We start from the raw sequence: 21,439 nt of genomic DNA on the forward strand, positions 1-21,439 counted from the left end.
GGACTTCCATCCAAAATATAAGAGCTCTCAAAACTCAGTGAGAGAAACAACCCCATAAAACACGAGCAGAGGAACTGAGCAGATACCCCCCCAAGAAGACGTGCACGGGCAGGAATCAGGGACTGGGGAGGAGAATGCGTGGCCGGCCCGCACTGCCCACCCACGGGCGTGGACAACGGTGTGGCCGCTGATCGTGCAACCGGGCAGCTTCCCGATGAAGAGTAGAGCAGACACCTGATAGAAGGCACACCGTCCGCTCCTAGGTCTTCACAGAGAGTCGGCAGGAGTACCTGCGGCAGCTGCGAAACCGCGCTGAAACGGCGCGGGGAGGCCGGCAGGGGGAGCTCCTACGCCCTACCACGCTTTAGATCCAGGCGCTCCCTCAGTGACACCTCCTGGAAGCTGTCCTCCCGCAGGCCTCCTGCCCCAGTGGGGAGACCCCGACCCTGTGCTCGCTGCCCCAGCTCACAGGCTGGGAGGCTGGGGGTCTGAGACGTGAAGGCCGTGCCCCCGGTCATTCAGCCCTGGATTTCTTCTGACCGAAGCATCCTCACCCGCTCCGTGCACCACCTTGAAACCTGCCTCCCTGTCCCAGAAAGCGCACAGAGCAGCAGCGTCCACCATCGGACGGCGGTGCCCAGCGGTGGGCACGCGCGTCCTCAAAGCATCCCCTGCCCTGCCGTGCCCCTCCCAGGCCAGTGTCCGCTGGAGGGTCCCCAAACATCACTGGCTGCTCTGAGGAAGAAAGGTGGCGCCCTCCTGGACCCCAAGACGCACTCAGGGCTCTGAGCTAGTGGCCCTGGAGGTACCAGCAGCAGCGCTGGTGTGAGGTTCCCCCAGGGGCTGCCCTGGCCACGGGCGGGGCGACACTGTTCCTGACATGGGTTCCGGGGCACACCCAGCCTGGCGAGCCCCAACATGGCCTCGCAAGCCCAGGCATGAGGTCACAACCAGTCCTACCGCAAGTTCATCCCTGCCCTTGTGGACACCACAGACACCTGCAGTCAGGGCCAGACTTGGCGAGGGGCAGGGGGCTGGGTTTGCCCAGTGTGGAGGGTCCCCGGGCTGGGCCAGGGGGAGCGGAGGAAACAGCATGAGCACAGCCTGGGCAGGAGGTGTCAAGCTCTTCCCAAAGCGTTAGGAGGCACGGTGCTTTTCCAGCGGGGAGGGCCTGGGCAGGAAGGCCCAGCGGAGGCAGAGGGCTGTGGGGGGGACGGGGTGGGGGAGAGTCTGGCCCGGGGCTTCCCCCAGGGGGCCGGGCAGGAGCTCAGGGTGCCCGCGGGGTGTCCCCACTCTCCTGTCTCCCCCGAGGAGCCAAGGTGACAGGAGGTGGGGGACAGCTCCGGGCTGGTCCCTGGCCAGACCTTCCTCACTTGCCTGGTTGCGATCACACCAGTCCCAGTGTGCTGCGGTCTGAGCATGGTCTCACACACGCACACACAGCATTTCCGGCCAGCACCAACATGCCAAGACCCCCAACAGTCCCCACTGGTACATGGGGGCCCCAGATACCCGGGCCCCACCGGGCCCCCACTACCCCAATGAGGCTGAGATCCAGAGACAAAAGCAGGGCAGAGAAGCAGAGACTATGTGGGGTAAGAGCTTTGCTGACCCCCTGAGAAGCACCCCTGGCCCGGGGTCAGCACGCTGCAGCCCAGCCAGCCACATCTGCCCAGGCCTGGTTCTGCAGGTGAAGCTGTACTGGAACACACCTGAACGGGGAAGCTGAAGCAGCCGGTAGGATGCTGGGGCCACTGTCCTAAGGCCATGGGCTCAGAGAGGGTCCCTGGGTCCCAGGTCCACACACAGGTCAGCAACCAGCTGGGGACGGAGAGCCTGCTGCCCGCAGTGGGTATGTGCACCTTCCAGGCAAAAGGCTCCGTCAGCCTGTCCCTAACCGGCCCAGCTCAGGGCACAGGCCCCTCGAGGAGATATGAGGTCCCTACAGAGGCCCCAATCTCGGACCCTGCCCCACCCGGAGGGAGAAGCCAGGCAGCCCCTCTGGGCAGGTCATCCAGCACAGGGACAAAGATGGGAGGGTGGGGACAGGGGGGGAAACAGGAAGAGACCCCAAGCAGCTCCACACTTGGTACCAAATCTGTACCAGTCAGGGTTCCCCAGAGAACACATCGGTATAGACACAAGAGATTTATTACAGGAGCTGGCTCAGGCGGTTACAGAAGTGGGGAAGTCCCACAGTCGGCTGTCTGCAAGCCGGAGACAGACCCAGGAGAGCCGGAAGGGGTGTCTGAAGGCCCAAGGACAGAAGATGGACGTCCCAGCTCAGGGGGAAAGAGAATTCACCCTTCCCATTTTTGCTCCACGGGGCCAGAGGGACTGGATGACGCCCGCCCACACGGAATCACATGCTAATCCCTTCCAGAGAGACACACCCAAAAGTCCTGTTTCCCAACAACTGGGTGTCCCTTCGCCCAGCCAAACTGACACAAAATTAACCATCACACTGGTGTGGGGTCTGTGGCAACGACTCCCTACTCCGTCCTGTGGGGTGCAAGCAGCCACAACAACACAAAGGAGTGAAACTCTGATAATGAGCCCCGGCCGGTGGCCACACGTGGCCCTGGGGCAGCCGTCTGCGGACCCCTGGTCTGAGCCAGCACCTCCTCATCATCTGACATCCACCTCCTGTGCTTGCTATACAAGAACTCTAAGTGTATGCTGGAGGGGCCTGTCCCCGAGCCCGGTCAGGCCTGGGGGGAGCCCTGGACAAGGAGCCCCTTCCTCCCCGGCTGTGGCTGAGCCCAGCACCCGGCCGGCAGGAGCGTGGGCACGAGCGGGGCGGTGCCCATGGCACACCGCGCTGTGCACAACATGCCCAGCCCGGTGCTGAGGCAGCTGGTGGGACCAGGCCCAGGAGAAACAGGACTCGTCGAGCTAGAAGAGCAAGCCCCCAAGGGACCGCCCCCACCCATGTGGCCCCAGAGGGCAGTTCATCTGCTCTGCAGTGGCCTCGCCGTCTGCCCCCCAAAGAGAACGATCAGCAGCAGGTCATCCGCCCTGGCCACAGAGGCTGACCCTCAGTTTCTGACACGCGTACGTGGGGCCCAGAAACAGGTCTGCACGGAGAGACAGAACAAGCCTGCTCCTGACCCCAGGCGGGGCCTGGCTTCCTGGAGAAGGGCCTGCATCAGCAGGGCAGAAGCAGCAGCGGGAAGCAGGCCTCCAGGTGGGGCTGCTCTGGAGGAGCTTTCTTCCCAGACCAGTCTGGCCGTCTGAGGCAGCGGGCGCAGCACACGCCAAGCCAGAGAAAACCAGGGGAGGGAAGGCGTAGGTCCAGGAAGCCATTTCCACAGTGAGGCTGGGATCTAGGATTCTCGGCCCCCCCCCCAGTGCTGGAACTCCTGGGCTGACCCAGACTCACCCCCACACGGCGCACCCCCCTTTCCCCGAAGGACCACTAAGCTGAACCCCCAAGTCCTGCCAGCCACCTGTCCTCCTGCCCCCCTCCCCGCAGCTTTGGTGTGCTTACTGTGTGCCTGGGAAGACAACAGACACTGCCGGGCCCCCAGACAACTCTGTCCCAGCTGGGGGCCCAAAGCCTGGCACCCCGGGAACCTTAGAATGGCCAGAATCACTCCCTCGGTTCACCAATGGTCTCGAGCAGAGTGAGGAGCCCCTAAGGCGTCCCTCACCTCTTTTCCGGTTCAAAATGGTGTCTACCAGAATCTTGCCCTGGAGAGCAGCGTCTCAGAGCAAGTGTGTCCCCAGAGCCCTCCAGTGGGTCACGCAGGCCAAGCAGCACGTGGGGGTGGAGGGGTCACGCCTTCGCCACCTGCTTCTGCCCCGAGGGAGGGCAAGCAGCCGTGGGAGCCACAAGGAAGAACAGCAACTCAAGTCCAATGCCAGCCAGCAGCCTGTGCTCAACAGATATGGATCGACTGACAGACTCCCGTCAAAACTGGTACACGTAAGGCCACGGTGCTGCCGCAGTCACTCAAGTCACGGGGATCCGGGGACTCCAGGGCGACACTGTGACTCAGGCACTTCTGCATGGTCAGCTCCTCCTGCAGAAGCCCACCAGCCCCACAGGAGCCTCATTAAACGCAAGCAGGGCTGAGGCCCGTGAACCGGGTACAGATACAAGCCCGGTGCTGCCGTTATGGCATAAAGGTTTTATAACACTAAGGGAGTAAAGTCTCCATCGCAGACAATCAATCCTATCCACACGGCATTCACGGCGCAAACAGGCTGGCACTAAATACGCAATACTGCAAGAACGTATCAACTGGACAAAGATCCAGAGTCTGGGGCATTTAGCACTATGCAAGTCAACCGGAACTGGCGTCAACACCGAGAAGACTCAACAGCAGGATGAAAGGCACAAGCTTCCTTCCAATCAGAGACTTTCCCAAAGGGAACGGTACGACGACAGGATGGGCTGACCTCATAATGATCTCAACAGAAAAAGTCGCACATGCATGTTGTGTGCCTGGGTAGAGCAGAATAAAAATAGGTGCTTCTCAAGTTTTCTATAAATCCAAAACTGGTCTATTTAAAAATATATTAGCATGCTCCCCAACACATGAAAACTGATCTCTTCACTAATATCTGTACCAAAGAGTCCACACAGAACAGGCACCAGAAAATCGAGTTAACAAAAAGCAGGAACATCTCCTATCAGCACTTGGGGATCACTGCCAAAACGGTACTGTGTCGGGGAAGGGGATGCGCTAAAATACACTTCAGTGATAAAAAGAAACACAGAGACTCAACAAAGTAAACAGACAAAAGTCTCAGATAGGGAAGTGCCACAGCAAAAGCCCAAAAGCAAAATAAAAAAGCAAAAGCAACTAAGCTGGTGTCTTTTCTCCACCTGGCGATGGTTTTAGCCAGGGTGGTGGTCTGCGTGGGGCACCTGCCCCTCAGTCCTGAGATGATGTGTTCACTGGGGCAGGGCCGGGGCTGGACCCCAGAGCCTCGCTGTTCACCACCACGTCCAGTCCCAGCACGAGACAGGACAGAGGGGCGGGCACCCTGGGCTCAGTGGACACGCTCATCCAGGAGCTCCCCCAATCCTCCCTGCACAGGGGGCCCAAGGGTACCCACACCGGAGGTGCGCTCAGAGACTTGGGAGGCCCCAGGAAACAGAGCTACGCTTCACCGGGAACGCCAACCCAGCAGCACCAACACAGTGAGGTTCTAAAAATACTGACTCGGCGCCTGGCAGGGATCAGCGTGCAGCTGGCCCTACAGCGTGTCGGAAGGCAACTACACTCACTCCTGCCACCGACAGAGTAACTGCAGAAAGGCAAGAACCGCGCCCACACGAAGATGCACCCGCGATGACCAGCCTCGCTGCTCGGCCAAAGCTCTACAAAATGGGCATGGGAGCTTTCTTCCTGACATCATAGCAAGAGCATCTGCGCGCCAGCAAGTCCATCTAGACGGATGAGCGCTGGCGTTCACCAAGGGCGAGTGAATTAGTAAGTATCGGACAAGCCCTGGGGTCCCATCCCTGGAAAGGACAAGGCAAGGGAACCTGTGCCCACACGTCACAGAGGCCGGGAGACACGGAAGAAAGGACAAGAGGTGATGATTTCACCCAGGAAATGCAACGAGGAACACCTCAGAAAGCTCGCTGACAGATCTCCGATCCTCTCAAAGTAAGTTGTTAGGTAGGAATACGTAATAAGAAACAATTTATCGTTGCAACATCAAAACACAGTAATCCTTGGATACTACCTTAACTAGAACCTCAAGACTTAGTCATAGGAAAGGACAGCAACTCTGGTGGGAGGACTGAGCCGGAGCAGGAGGGGGGGCCCACATCACGCAGGCAGGACCACCACACGCCTGGAGACAGTTGCCCCAGACCCTCAGGGGTCACGGCAGAGCAGCGGTGAGATTTATCCCGACCATTAGCAAGCAGAAAGACTCTCGCCCTCACCTCCTGAAAAGCTGTAAAGGTGTAATTCACATGCCGTAACATTCACCCTTTCCATGGGTACAAATCAGTGGATTTTAGCATATTCACAGGGTGGTGCGACCATTATCACGACTGCCACATTCTCATCACCCCAAAAAGACCTCACCCCCACCGGCAGTCGCTCCCTGGCTCCCCTGCCCCAGACCCTAAAAACCACCAGTGTACATCTGTGCCTGCAGGTCTGTCTATTCGGGACACTTCACAGAAGGGGCACCTCCCACGATGTGACCGCTGTGACTGGCCTCTTGGGAGCCCTTGGAAGCGTCGCGTTCCAAGGTTCACCCACGTGTGGCGTGTACCTTCACTTCACTTCGCTTCGGGGCTGCTCAGAACGATGCCACTCTGAACACTCACGGAGCATTTGTGTGGACACTGTGTTCGGTGTCCTGGGCATACACACAGGGGCAAACCGCTAGGTCACATGGTGACTCTGTGTTTAACGCTTCGAGGACCCGCCACACCATTTGCCAAGGCAGCTGACCGTCTTACTTTCCACCGGCCAAGTGTGGGTTTTGATTTCTCCGCATCAAGCATCATCAACACTTGCTGTCTTTGATTAGCCGTCCCAATGGGTGTGTGAGGTCCCCTCCCGTTAAAAGACCCATAACAGTAACAATACTGGCCACCATTCACACGAGTGCCTTCACCATATCACTTCACTTAATGCCAGTCTCAAAGTTCTCAGGAGGATTCACGTTCATGTTTTTTAGGAGGAAGAAAGTAAGGCCCTGAGAGGCGGAGGCCTCAGCTGTCCCCAGAAGAGGACCACTGGGGCTCTGGCCACCCCACCCCTCAGCTGCGCCTCCTGCTGCACCAGCGTCAGAACCACTCACTACCCGACGACGGGAGGATCCGTCCAGATAACTCCAACGCATCAGTAAGAAAAAGGCAGACACCTTCCAGAAACGCTGGTGACAGTCCTGAACAGGCTCTTCACAAAGGAGTGTCTCCAACTGACCAGTCAACAAAGGACTGGCTGCATGAGAGGGGCATGAGAGGGCTGGAGCCAGCAACCAAGGGATGCGTACAGGACAGACGTCCCCGAGGAAGGCCCCGAGGCACAAGTGGAGCTCACGCAGCACCCAGAACAGAGCGGCTCCAAGGCCCAGCCCACAGCCCTGCTCAGCGGGGTGGCTCAGCTCCCAAACCCCCTAGCCCCCCACCAGGCCTCGGCACCCTTCCAGCTCTGACTGGGTCCAGGGAGGAGATGCCACAGATGGGAGAGGCCCCGCGGGGGGGTGGTTCAGGAAACAACCTAAGCCCTGAGCACTTCACAGTCTGTGCCAACGGGAGCCCATTAGCTTCTCTCTCATGGGAAAGCTCTCCTTGCACAGAGAAACCAGACTCTGAGAGCAAGTGACTCCCTATCACCTCCCAGGTACGGCCGCCAGAGAAGGCAGGAAAGAGGCAGAGATCGGAGGGCAGAACCAACACCTGGCCCTATTTAGCTGCCTTGCCTCAAAATCACCTGGGGAGCCAGAAACATCTGTTCACAGGTGCAGGCGCACCTGCTAGGCGGCCCTTCCCAGTCTTGGGGTGCCGGACCTGGAATCTGGAATGTTGTGGTTTACTGGGGCAGTGCCTGTTAATCCCCAGATCTGGCTGAGGCTGGTCACGCTGGTCCTCAGCCCCACTTCACACGACTTACGGAGATTATCTCCCTCCTGGCGCACGGCCCTGCACCCCCAGGCGCTGGGTAACTGAAGCGGCAGAGCCCGAGGAGGGCCTGGCCTTTTTGCCAGGGGACCAGGGCGGCTATCTGTGCGTGTCTGTCCTGGACAAGGGCAGATGGGTTCCACTCATGGGAATCACCAGGAAAGGTGAGCGTGCAGATGCACACAGAGCCTTGCACCCCGGTAACCCCTACACCCCCAAGCGGGAGGTGTGGTGACTCAGGCACCGACTGGGCACCCGACTCAGACAGGAAGCCAACCATTAACACAAAGGTCTGCAAGAGAACCTGATCGCTGCAGAGGCCAGCAGGGCCCTTGCGGCCAGGTGGTGCGAAGGCACCTGCTGGTGACCCTCCTGATGGGGCAGCTGGGAGCACAAGCATCTCTTCATCTCCTTACAGGTGAGTTACGCACCCATGTCAAAAATGAGGGCTGCTTACAAGACAGAATCATCTGGGTAGCAGCCAGAGACGCTCTGGAATCTTCCATCCCTCGAGATCCATCCCACCCTGATTAATGCAACCCACCAAGTGAAGAAGGGTTCAGCCCCACCTCACAGTGAATCCCAACAAGTGGGAGACACGGGACGGCCAGCAGGAGCCTGTGAATTCCCTCAGTACAACACCACCCGAAGACCAGTCCTCTTACCATTTCGGTTCACAGACAGAGAGTCGAGCTGGGGAAGGAAGGGCCCGAACCCCTAAATACAGAGTGTAGGCCGGGGCAGGCCTGGCCTATGGAAATGCAAACACCAGTGGGCCCGGGGCACCCCATACCTAGCACTCAGTGGATCAGGCGAGCCCACGCCTGGCAAGTGACAGATACTCAGTAAATGCCTGTGCATGGCCCAGAGGTCAGGGAGGACATGGGGACCCTGCAGGGGTGATGGGCCCACACGAGAAGTCGGTGGGTGGGGACAACAGGTCCAGTGAATACACAGGGGCTAGGCGGTCTGCTGGGAAGGCTGGAGGTGCTATGGGTTCCGGGGTGGGGGTGGTGGTTCTGAGGCAGCTAGAGAACAGACCTCCTCTTTGGATTGGGAACTTACCCTGGGAAGGGGGGCAGCCCCCTCTGGACTTGGGAGTCTCCTCCCGGGAACAGGGACTTCCTCTTGGGATTGGGGGCCCCCTCCTGGGAACGGGGGGCAGATGGAGGCTGTGGGCACACTCACACAAACTCTGCCCAGCTGACAACCCTCACCCATCATACCAGCGTGCCAAGGGCCCATCCCTGTCCCAGGCCCAAGTGGACCAAGTGTGACATCTGTCCTCCATTGACCCACCCTTCCCACTGTGTGGCTTCTGGCCTCAGTTTCCCTCGGAGCACCTGCACACTGGCTGTGGGGATCAGACGAACCAGACCTGAGGACTGACGCCCACATGGGAACAGAATGCGGCTGTCGAAGGATGGTTGTCACCCCCGCCCGTCCCATCCACCCACATCTGTCCCATCGCCAACCACGCACCCCAGCTGCCCTGGGCAGCATCCAAACATTAAGCTGCTTTTAGAAAGCTGGGAATCCACTCCTGGGCGGGAGGGATTTAGCCAGAAGCGGTGCATTTAGAGAAGATTACTCCCTAATTGCCTCAGTGTCAGCAGGCAGGCTTCTGGCCAGCTGAGCCTCCGGGCTGGGGCGGTCCCCAGGGACCTGGGTGGACCCAGAGGCCAGTCCCAGGGCCGGGGGCAAGCCCCTGTGTTCCCGCACTGCTGGCCGGCCACCGCGAGCCCCGCTGAGCAGCCTTAGGCCACGGCACAAAGGGTGGCTGCCCGGCCCCCGTCTGCCCCGTGCCCCCCGATGGCCGGGGCTCACCTGGACAGCAGCCTGTGTGGGCTCGCTCCGCCTCTAATCTCAGCATGTCTTCTCTGTTACTAGCCGCGCAGGAAAGGGACACCCGGCAAGCCACATGGTCAGCAAGTGGCCAGAGACCCTACCTCAGGACCCAGAGCCTGCGAACTTGGGGACAGACGTGTCCGCAGCTGTGGCCAAGGCGAGACGGTGGGTCTCAGAGTAGCCCCCGCATCTGGCATCCTGTCCTGCTGGCCCTGGCCGGGTGACTGCCAGGTGCCCCCCAGGAACAGGTGCAGGATCACCCGCCGTGAGGGGCTCCCACTGTCTGGTCCCCCAGCCTTGCCCCTCCACCCCGCACACCTGAGGTTGTCCGGAGGGGTGGGGCGGTCAGGCCCGTCCTGTGCTGTGACAAACGCAGTGTGCCCATGGCCCACATCTCCGCTCCAGGACGTCCTCCTGTGGAGACCGCCGGGGCCACCTCACGGCCATGACAAGAGCACCAGCACTGTGTCATGTGAGCGGCCACCCTGTCGACTGCCGCCCTGCGCCCTGGGCCAGGCTTCACAGCCGCACCTCGGGCCTGAAAACAGGGGCACTCCAGACCTCAGCCGGTGCCAGCACAGAAGGGCGTCCCGCAGTGGAAGGGAGGCACTGAGAGAGCGCAGAGAAAGACGTGTGCTTGGCAGCAAGAGCATGTGGGAGCCCCACCCGGGCCGACCATAAATCCGGTGGGTTCCTGCGGACCTGTCCCAAAGCTGGCGACGAGGAACAGCCACAGGGAGAGGCCAGACCCGGGGGCCCAACAGGCTGGAAAGAGGTTCCCAGAGGGTGGTGGGCACCTGAAATGACAGCAGAGGCACCTGAACCCAAACACTTCTGGAGAGACAGAGCGGCCCTGGAGCAGGCATGGGGCGCGGGTCTCAGGTCTGTCCACTGGCTGGCCTCAATGCACAACTCAAATGCACAGGCTGATAAGTTTAGCAGATCACTGGGCTGGTTTATCAGGAATAAAGTCAACCCTCACTGGGCTGAACCCCAAGGGAAGGAAAACCACATGAAGACGCTGCCCTGTGGACCGCCTTCAGGGACGAGGGCACAAGGGCACAGACGTACCACACTGGCCTTTTATCAAGAATCTCACCAACCGGGCTGGTGATTTTTCTTTTTAACCATGTGCATTCTGTTACTTTTTGTCAAGATTTAAAAAAAGGACAATCACAGGCTGTCAGTGACCACAACCGACCTCATCAGCGCAGGGGTGAAGAGCTGGGGAGCAGGCCCCTGTCAGGAGCAGAGTCACACAACAAAACCCCCGGGGCTGAGGGACACATGAAAAGACGGCAACCTAGTAAAACCAGTAACACACAATCAAGACGGTGGGATATGATCAAAAGGGTAACTGCACAGAACAGAGCACCTGCAGTCGGCCCACATACAGTGAACGGACCTGGAGGGGGATACAACGGAGCAAAAAACAGTCCAGTCTCTTCAACAGACTTGTAACACCCAGACACCCCCATGCGAGAAAGTGAGTCCGGGCACACCTTTATGCCCTTCACAAAAACTAACTCAAAACCAAGCCCTGACCTAAACACAAAATGACAGAACTTCCAGACAGAAACACAGCAGAAGAATCAGTGCAATCCTGGGTTCAGGGATGCAGATCTCAGCACCAAAAGCACAACCCACAAAAGCAAGATGGCACGAAAACTAAAACCGCTCTGTGGAAGACCCTGCTACGAGAGTGAAGAGACCAGCCACAGATGGGGAGGAATTACTTGCAAACTACAACTTGTGTCCCAAATACATCAAGAACTCCTAAAACAGTAAGAAACAACTCAATTTTCAAATGAGCCACAGATGAGAGCCGACACGTCACCAAGGACACAGACAGCAAACGAGCCCATGACAAGCTGCTCCACGTCGAGCGTCATCGGGGGGCGCCAGCAAGATGGCACTCACGCTTCCCGGAGAGGCCAAACCCGGAGCACCGACCGCGCCGGACGCTGATGCGCACAGCAAGCGGCAGACACGCACAGTCAGGCTGCAGGGACAGAGACCTGCGCAGCCGCTGCGGGAGAGTTTGGGGATTTCTTGCAAAACTAAACAAACTCCATCCAGCGATCACACGCCCAGTCCGAGTGCCCCACGCAAGCACCTGTTTACAGCAGCTTTATTCATAATCGTGCAAAGCTGGAGGCAACCAAGATGCCCAGTCTGAACGGATAAACAAAGGGTGGGTATATCCACAGAAAAACGCAGGCAAATTTTAAAACATCACTGAAGAAGTTGGGGGATCCTAGGAAGGAACACAGTATGTGCTGAGCAGTCTAACTGTATTTCAAATGAATGACGCGACCTCACTGAAGGGGACGGGGAACACGGTGCTTGCTCAAGCACCTTATCTGGAACCAGGTGGAGCACAGAAGACCAAAGGCACAGAAGCACTCCGCTCCAGGCGACACGGACACAGGTCAGCAGTTCTGACCTCCTGCGCGCCTGCGCTCCAACAGAGCGGTCACACGGCTGGGTGGCGGGTGGCGGAGCCAGGTGTCTCGCTGCTGGAGGGAGGTTACAGATAAGCAAGGGGAGGCAGCCGGAAGGACGCCCGCGGCGATGGGCCAGAGCTGGAGACGTCAGCATGAACCCATGTTCAGCTTGACATATGCACAGGTGGCTCCATCGAGAAATGTCTGTAGACGTGTGTATGCATGGGCCGCTGTACCCACACCTGTCCCCTGGCCCAGTCGGCTGGGAGGGCGTCGAGGCCGTGACGCTCCGGCAGCAGCAAGCACCCAGCACCCAGACCTTGGCTGCTGCTGCTGCTCTTTAAAGATCTTATGTATTTATTTATTTATTTTTAAGGATTTTTATTTATTTGAGAGAGAGAATGAGAGAGAGAGAGAGCACATGAGAGGGGGGAGGGTCAGAGGGAGAAGCAGACCCCCTGCTGAGCAAGGAGCCCGATATGGGACTCGATCCCGGGACTCCAGGATCATGACCTGAGCCGAAGGCAGTCGCTTAACCAGCTGAGCCACCCAGGCGCCCAAGATCTTATGTATTTATTTGAGAGAGAGTGTGTGTGTGCGTGCCGGGGGCAGGGGCAGAGGGAGAGGGAAAGAGAATCTCAAGCAGACTCAGAGCTGAGCACAGGGCTCACTCAATCCCACGACCCCGAGATCATGACCTGAGCCGAAATGAAGAGTCGGACGCTTAACTGACTGAGCCACCCAGGCGCCCCCAGTTCTTGGCTTCTAACACCCTCTCCAATAAAAGAAACCAGGCTCCTTGAAGAAGTGGCTGATTCCAGCACAGGGGCATGGATGAGCCTGGAGTACCTTGCAGCACCAAAAAGTTGCTAAGGAAGAAAGGAAGGAGGGAATGAAGAAGGAGAGATGAGAAAGGAGGGAAGGAGGGGAGGAGGGAAAGAAGAAGGGAGGAAGAGGAGGGACGGAACAATCATGACTACGAGTGTGTAAAGGGGCCACAGGAGCAAATGGAAGTGCCGCCAGGGGCCAAAGGTGGAACAAGTGAACAACAAAATCAAGCAGTATTGGATCCTAACACAAATGTAAACTGTGAGTCAACAGCAATATAAACCCCTGGATGGGTAACTAAATAAATGGGGAAGAGACAGGTCTCCCATGCAGAAAAATCCCAAACGTAGGTAGAAGCTCCCGTCCAAGAAGGGTCTGGAAAGGGAGAAGGGGCGCCCTGGCAGAGGAGACCTGGACAAACACCCAGCCAGGGATGTGGGGAGAAGAGCACTTCACTGCTGAGAACCTCCTCCCAAAAACCCATCACCCCACTCCAAGCCCAAGAAACACAGGAGACAAATCCCAACTGAGGGACATTTGGCAAAACACCTGCCCGGTGCTCCCCAAAACAAACACGGAACGTCTGAGACACTGTCGCATCCAGGAAGAGCCTGAGGACACGTGAGGTCTGTCCTGTGGGCTCCCACATGGGGTCCTGGGACTGCTGTTTTCCTGGGACAAGACCAGCTCCCACTGTTCCTGGAACAGATATTGTAGCAGAAGTGACTGCCTCACCAGGCTGGCCACGACGACAAAGCCGGGGGACATCAGTGCTGGCGACAACTTGCCCCTAGGCTGCTATGGGGGTCTGCCCTCCCTAACTGGTGAGCATCTGCAATCCCAGCCTTTGCACCAGCTGACAGGGTGACAGCAGACAGCCTGCCTGGCTCTGCCCCATCCAGGGGCTGACATGGCCTCTGAACACCCCGGGTCACAGCCGAGGGCATCCAAGGAGCCCCTCAGGCTGGTGGACAAGCCTGGACCGCTCCAGTGCATATGGGATGGGGTGCGAGGGAGATGGAGAGAGGAGCATGCCCAGGGGACCCCAGGCACTAAATGACCGAGGCCTGCAGAACAGGTCCTGGGGCATCCTCTCACAATCCCTGCTAGGGCTTCCAGGATGCGCTGGCCTAACCTGAGGACACCGAGGCCCAGGGAGGGGGCTGCTGGGGGTCACATCAAGCCTTGCTGGCACACAGCGTGGGCCATGAGCCCTCGCTCTGACCCAGGTCCCCACCTGTGGAGCGGGGACAAGGCCAGCCCCTCTCTCCTGGGTCACAGAGAGCTGGCATCACTCTGCGTCAGTCAGGACACACCCAATGGGTGATCAGGGGCCCCAGGGGGCAGTGGAGGTACAAGAAGGCTGGTCTCACAAATGTGCCGGATGGGCGACCCAGGAGCCAGGCCACCGACCAGCTGAAGGCAGCAGTCCTGCCAACTTTTTAAGAAAAAGGAACACACAGACAGTAGCAGGGCCTGTGGGAGAGGGCAGCCCCAGGCCCAGCGGGGGACAGGACGGCGGGAGGCCTCAGGACAGGCCCTCGGCCAGGGGCACCCAGCGGACCCTGCTTGGCTCCTGATGCAAACACACCAGTGAAGCCACGTTTCTGAGCCAAACAGGCAAATCCCAATGCTGACGGGACCTGACTGGATCGTGACAACGTCAAGGAAAATTCAGCCGTGAATGCTATGAAACACTTAACCTACATTCCATAAAAGAGTCCTTATTTTCTCAGCCCAACACACAGTCGTGCTTACAGAGAAGCAAGGTCCAGGAAGAGGCGAGCTGGAGCCGCAGACACACGCCAACCACACGATTCCCCCTGCTTGGGTTCTGCTCAAAACCTCCCCTCAAGAAGGTGGAAGCCCTTGGCAGGGGCGCCAGGCAGACAAACTGCCTTTTAAAAAGCAAACCCGTAAAACACAACCACACGGTGATTTCACGTAACACAGTGACTGGACCAGAGTGCACCGCATCTTCCAGACCCACGAAAACCCAGTCTCCATTCACGTGAATTAAACCTGCTTTTCTGCAACCCAGAGCGTAACACAAAACTGTGTCTCTTCGCAAGCTGTCATAGCTGCTGCTTTCTGCTTTTCGGAGTACTGTGCGGCTGCCCTACAGCCACGGGAAGAAAACAGGTGGCGAGAAGAAACAGCCTGCTGCTCCCCGTACTTGCCATCGATCACCTTCCCAATTCCCGCACACATACCGCGCACAGCTAGCTTCTGATGCTCCCAAAGCAGACGTACGATTCTTAAAGTGTATTAAGCTCTAAATAAGAAGCCGGGCCCCAGACCTCCTCAATACTATCAGCTGCCTGAGCCCGGACGGCCCTGCGTCCCCGTGACCCTGCAACCTGGATCTGGGTCCTCCTCCCACGGCAGACCCGGTGGGGGAGGGCTCCGGGGCCCCGGAGGGCCTTGCCCATCAGAGTGTGCGGGGTCCTGGCCAGCCCCTGCCCACTGGCCAGCTTCACCTCACTGTCTCAGCAGAAGCCAATCTTTCTCTACCCCCAATGTTTGCAGCGGCACGTCACCCAGTGCACCACCGTGGGGAAGTGTCACTGCGGGCGGCTGCCCCTCACTGACAAGGGGAAACTGATCTCCTCCCTCCCGGCAAGGGGCCCAGGTCCCTGAGGTGACAGGGAAGCCCAGCAGGACTCCGTGCGGCCCTGGCCACCGCTCTCTCTGACCACTGCCTGCCCATGTGCTCCAGGGGCGCTGGCCCCCGGTGCCCAAAGCCACAGTCAGCCTCCCTGACCCTGATGGGCAGACCGCTGGTCCAGGGCACACAGTTCCTGAGGGCTAGGCAGGGTGCACACGACCCCTGGAGGCAGCGTGGAGACCGTGGCCCCGGACGGCTCATGCGGCACCTCCTTCCCTGCCAGGGCTGTACATCTCAGGCTCCCGCCGCCGCTCATCTCGGGAAGCACCTCGTGACAGCCAGTCAGCACGGACAGGACAGGAGGGGACATGGAGGCAACGCAGGACACTCTGGTATTTCTCACGTTTGCTTTGTGACCCCTGCCCGACACATGTTCCAAGGCAGCAAAGTGGGGAGCGTCCAGCAGTGCAGCCATGGGGAGCCAGCAGGTCACCATCCTTGCTCACCAGCAGCTGCCTCCCTCAACTGTCACCCCGCAGGCCCGGCCACCCCTACGCCTCCAGGGCCCGCCAGAGCCCACCTTCCGCCCCAAGTCAGGCCCCTTCCCGCCCACCGCAGACCGCCGCACACTGGCCCGGAAGGCGCGGGTCCCCCAGGGGACTCCAGCCCCAAGGACTCTGCTCCATCTTCCAGGAGAATCCCCACAGGCTTTAGCCAAGTCAGGGCTCTTCCCACCCCCAAGAAAACACTTGAGGAGGCCTCCAACCACCCACCCCTCCCTCCTCGGCAGGAACAGGGACAGGCTCACAGCCTTGAGCAAAACTCGGCTTCCCTGTGCCTCGGTTTCCCCAGCTGTGGGATGGACATAACAAGGTGGTGGCCCCAAGGGTAGGTGTGGGGGCTGTAGGAGTCAGTGGCGAATGGGGAGGCCTTCACAGCACCCTCCTCTGTGGGACTAAACTGACTCACAGCTGTAACTTCTATGCAAAGACCCTGAGGGGACCCGGTGCCTGAGGACCTCGTTCTAAGTGGTCACCCCCACCCATCCATACCTCAGTTTCCCCATCCACTGGGAGAGGAGGGTAGGAGAGGGAGGGAGGGAAGGAAGGAGGGAGTGTAGGAGACAGAGCAGCCCCCACCAGCTCTGCCCTGGCCCTTCAGGCTGAGCAGGACCAAAGGACTTCAGCGCTGAGAGCTGGGCTCAGGCAAGTCCGGAGGGAGGGGAGGTGGCTGCGAGAAGCGCCCAGGCCTCGAAGGGCCCGCGGGCTGGAGGGCAGGCCTTCCAGGAGCTGGGAGAGGCAGGACTGGCAAGAGCAGCGAAGGCAGACGGACACAGGGCCGCAGTGCAGGGTGAGCCCGGCCCGGGGCCCCAGGCAGCAGGCTTTGCTACCCAAGCTCCTGTGGGGATGGCGGGGAGGGGAGCCAGGCCGGAGTGAGGTGGAGGGAAGGAGCTGACGACACCAGCTGGCACACACTAAGTAAGCACTTACTGTGTGCCGGGCACTGTGCCCAGCCCATGACACACCACAGCTCACCAGATTCCACCCGCTGCTTCCCGGGCCCTAAGTACACTGCGCAAACAAGATCCCGAGGTGGTACCCAAGGCAGTGAGGGCGCTGACCCTACCCTCAGACCCCTGCCTGGCCTGAGGCATGCCCTCCAGCCCCCACATCCCTGAGGCGAGGGCCACCCACTCAGGGCACCTGCCTGGGCCCAGCAGGCAGGAGCTACCACCCCAGCACACCGGCCCCCCTTGAAGCTGCAGCAGAGGGTACAGAGTGGGATGAGGACATGTCCACTCAGGACAGCAAACACCACACGGCTGGCTGACCAAAGCCCATCCGATTCTCTTCCCCACAGAGCGGGGAGGGGACACGGTGGGACTTGGGATGGATTGGGCCCTTATTAAGCCAGGTTCAGTCACTAGCAAAAATGCTTAGGCAAAAAGGGCCAGCGGCTGCCCATACACACACGCACATGCACACACACACCATGGTGTCAAGACACACACGCATCAAGTGACAAAGGCTACAAGGCCACCACAGGGGCCCACTCGTCCTGGGCCTGGGCACAAAGCCACTCACCTATGACCAGCCAGCCAGCCTCCCTCCCTCACAAACAGGACCATCTACAAAGGCTGGGCACAGGAGCGCAAACACCTCTGTCTGAAATACAATTTGTCAGCAACTGAACCAACTCTAGTTCGAGAAATGAAGTGTTAAAAGAATACAAATGGCTCACCTCTCTACAAGAGAAAAAAAAGACCCAAGAAAATATGTCTCATTAAATCTTGATTTTTAAAATAAGAGTTAACAGGGGCGCCTGGGTGGCTCAGTCGTCGAGCAGCTGCCTTCGGCTCAGGTCATGATCCCAGGGTCCTGGGATCGAGCCGGCGTCAGGCTCCTTCCTCAGTGGGGAGCCTGCTTCTCCCTGGCTGCCGCTCTGCCTACTTGTGTTCTCTTTGTCAAATAAATAAAATCTTAAAGAAATAAAAAAATAAATAAAAATAAAATAAAGTAAGAGTTAACATATCCAAGTAAGACCGCGACTACAATGAGCGAGGTTGAGGAGAGGCTGCGCCAGCCTGGGTGTGCGTGGCCTGGTGCCACCTTCCCGCAGCGTGTCTGAGACTCCGATGCTCCTTTCTCGGCTTCTGCTCAACTGTACTCACCACACCCACAGTGGGGGGAGCTAGAGATCAGGACAGTGGAGCTGTGCGTCCAAGGCCAAGGGGCTAGTTCCTGCAGGAGCTGGTAGGTGACATCAAACCAAGCAAGCAGGCACTTGAAGAACACATGTGGGGACTGACACACCATCCTCCTGATTCCCTCTGGGATCCACCCTCCAGACACACCCCACAAAACGATGGTCAAAACATCTGTGTCTGTGACAGTAAAGAGCTGATAACGGAAAGGCCCCTAAGTGGGGGCTGGTTCTTTCTGCTACAGTCTGTTCTGGTCTGTTCTTAGAGGGGACATGAATGTGAGCTTGTCAACACAGAAAGGGACTGTGCTTGCTGCTGGGCCAGGGGGTGGGGAGGTGCTCAGCAAGTTAGGGGAGGGGGGAGGACCAGAGACCTGAAGGGGGCCAAAGGCACTCCTGCTCCGTATTCTCACAGCCCCCTGCCTCCCTCCACTGCAGGTGCATCCCCTCACCCCACGCACCTGGATGGGGCCCGCCAGCAGATGACAGGACCACGGGTCTTGTATGTTGCCACCTGCCCCCCACCCCCAACGTCGGTTAGTTTACTGATTCTAACCAAACACCTGATCTGCCTAGCACAGACCTAAGCACCTCTGTGGGCTAATACATTCTCTCCTTGTCGCTATCAAAAGGGGACCTTACTGGTGTCCCCAGTGAGGCAGGGAGGCCCTGAACAGCACAGGCACTTGCCTGAGGCCACTGGGAGCAGACAAGCCGGGAGGTGGGCAGTCAGGGAGGCAGCGAGCATGGTGGATCCCAAGACCAAGGGCCAAGAGCCCACCTGGACAAGGGAAGTGTCTGATGGGGAACGGGCACGCTGTCAGAAAAACCAACAGGCCACACACCTGACCATGCCTGGCCTTTTCTAATATACAATTCTCAGACCAGTCTTTTCTGGGTGGGCAATGTTGCAGAAGGAAAAGCTAGGGCTCCAGCCCACAATCACAACACCAGCAAGGCGCTGGGCCTGGATGCAAACCTGGATGTCCCACCCAGAAAGCAACTTCTTCCTGCCCACCCCCCATAACAGGGCTGAGGAGTCAGGGAGACCTGGGAAAGAAGCTGCTGTTGAAGTCACCCAGAACTGCTTCATGGAAGGCCTGCCCAGCTCTCCGGAGAGGCTCAAAGGCAGCCTGGGGGTCCCACCTCATCCCGGGGCCAAAATCACAGAGAAGACCCAAGGCTCCTTCGGTGACAAACACCCACAGACCTGTCACCCGACCCTGGGACGGCAGCCAAGGCACCAAGACAGGAAGTAGGCGAGAGAAGTACTGCATCCCAGAGAAGTAATGGGGGGGGCAGTCGCGGAGCTGAGCCTAGGAGAGACGAGGGGCATGCCAGCCATCGTAGATGACCACATTCAAGGCGAGCCCCTGTCGAGGCCCTTTCCCAGCCTCAGAGCGCTCACGGAAGAGAGGAGAGCTCATCTGCCTGGAGGTGATGGGGGCCCAGGTCGGGCCTCTCCCAGCCGGCTACCTGCATCCATCCCACGCCCCCATCCCCCAACCCGGGAAGCCCAACACCGCAGAGGACACCATCCCACTGGGCCCGAGGCCTGCGGCCAGAAGCAGACAGGCTGGCGACACGGCCCCAGCCGCAGCCCCTGCCCGCGGAGGCCCGAACTCCCGCACGCGCGCCGTCCACCACACCTGCGGGCCGCTGCAGCCCCTCCCGGCGGGCCGGACGCCCTGACCCTGGGCGCCGCAGTGCTGGCCCGGCCCGGCCCGGCTGGAGGGCTGGCCGGGGACCTGCCCAGCCCGGGGTCAGGGCTCCGCTCGGCGGTCCGCCCGGCCTGGCTGCCGGGGTCGGGGCTCGGCCGGGGGGGGCGCCGCCCCTGCCCCTCACCTCCTTGAGCTGTTCCATCTCGCCGCGGATGGCCTCGTAGTCCACCTCGAGCTCCTCGAACTGCAGCTTGAGCTGGTGCTTCTCCTCGAGCACCGCCAGCCCGTACTCGGCCGCCTGGATCTTCTCGCGCGTGGTCTCGGCCAGCTCGTGCGACAGCCGCTTCACCTCGGCGCGCAGCCACTCGGGCTGCGCCTCCATCACCAGCCGCGCGTACTCCTCCTCCTCCGACGGCGCCGACATGGTGGCCCGCGGCCGGCTCGCGCTGCTCCCAGCGAGGCTCAGGCCGGGCTCCCGTCCGCCGCCGTCGCCGCCGCCGCCGCCGCCGCCGCCGCCGCCGCCGCCCAGCCCGACGGCGCCCCGGTCGCCCCCGCGCAGCCGCAGTGCGCTCCGTGCCGCGCGAGGCACTGTGGGGGCCGTAGTCTCGCCCCCGCCGACTACACGGCCCGTCGTGCCCCGCGCCGTCAGCTCGGCCGTGATTGGCCTGCGGCCTGCGCCGAGGCGGGCCCCTTCTAAAGCTGTTGCCTCTGTCACCGCCTCCGCGGGTATTGTGAGGGCCTTCGTCCCGCCCCCGCGCCCACTACAAGACCCGTCGTGCCCCGCGACACCGCCGGACGGTGATTGGCCCTGGCCTAGGCCGCCGGCCTCCCACGCCGTCGCTTCCGTCGCTGCCGCCGGAGGTATTGTGGGGGCTGTAGTCCCGCCCTCGCCCCTGCAGGGTGCCTGCTGCCCGATTGACATTCCACTGTCCTGCTAGCCCGGCGATTCAGAATCCGTGTCCCCGCATTTGTGTCTCCTTCCATTTCTTTCAGCAGTGTTTTTTAATTTTCAGCCTACAAGCCTTTACCTCCTTGGTTTAATCCTTAAGTGTTTCTTTATGCTATTGTAAATGGCATTGTTTTCTTAATTTCCTTATGACCTTGTTCGCTGTTAGTGTGTAGAAATGCTCCGGAGTTTCCGAGTGTTGGTTTGTTATTCTACAATGTCGCTTAACTTCCTTATTAGCTCTATTTGCTTCTTTGGGTTTTGGTGTGGAACCCAGGGCTTTGTCCATGGAATATCATGTCGTCTGCAGTTTTAACTTTTCCGTGTCCAATTTGGATACCTTTCATTCCTTTTTCTTGTCTGATTGCTGTGGCTAGGACTTCCAGTGCTATATTGAACAGAAGTGGGGACAGCGGGCAGCCTTGTCGTCTTCCCGATCTTCAGAAGAAAGCTTTCAGTCTTTCACCACTGTGTGTGATGTTCACTGGGTTTTTCATATATGGCCTTTGTCATATGGAGGAAGTTCCCTTCTATTCCTAGTCTGTTGAGTGTTTTTATCATAAAGGAGTATTGGACTTTATCACACGGTTTTCTGCGTCAATTGAGATGATTATGTGGGTTTTTTTCCCCTTTATTTTTTAATGTAGTGTCTTACATTAGTTGATTTTCTTTTTTATTAACATATAATGTATTATTTGTTTCAGGGGTACAGGTCTGTGATTCATCAGTCTCACACAGCTCACAGCACGCACCATAGCACATACCCTCCCCAATGTCCATCACCCAGCCCCCCCC

General features: G+C 59.1%; 1 protein-coding gene across 2 annotated transcripts in view; it reads right to left on the reverse strand.

Annotated features, from left to right (window-relative positions):
* Positions 1 to 20,205, reverse strand: part of BICD2 (BICD cargo adaptor 2) — a 44,421-nt gene extending 24,216 nt beyond the window's left edge. For both annotated transcript variants that reach the window (XM_021694320.2, XM_021694319.2), the window contains exon 1: positions 19,883 to 20,205. In XM_021694320.2, the coding sequence (XP_021549995.2) occupies positions 19,883 to 20,122 (240 nt within the window). In that variant the 5' untranslated portion in view covers positions 20,123 to 20,205. The remainder of the gene's footprint in view (positions 1 to 19,882) is intronic.
* Positions 20,206 to 21,439: the final 1,234 nt, after the last annotated feature.

Source organism: Neomonachus schauinslandi, chromosome 13, assembly GCF_002201575.2.
Source record: "Neomonachus schauinslandi chromosome 13, ASM220157v2, whole genome shotgun sequence".
Lineage (NCBI taxonomy): Eukaryota > Metazoa > Chordata > Mammalia > Carnivora > Phocidae > Neomonachus > Neomonachus schauinslandi.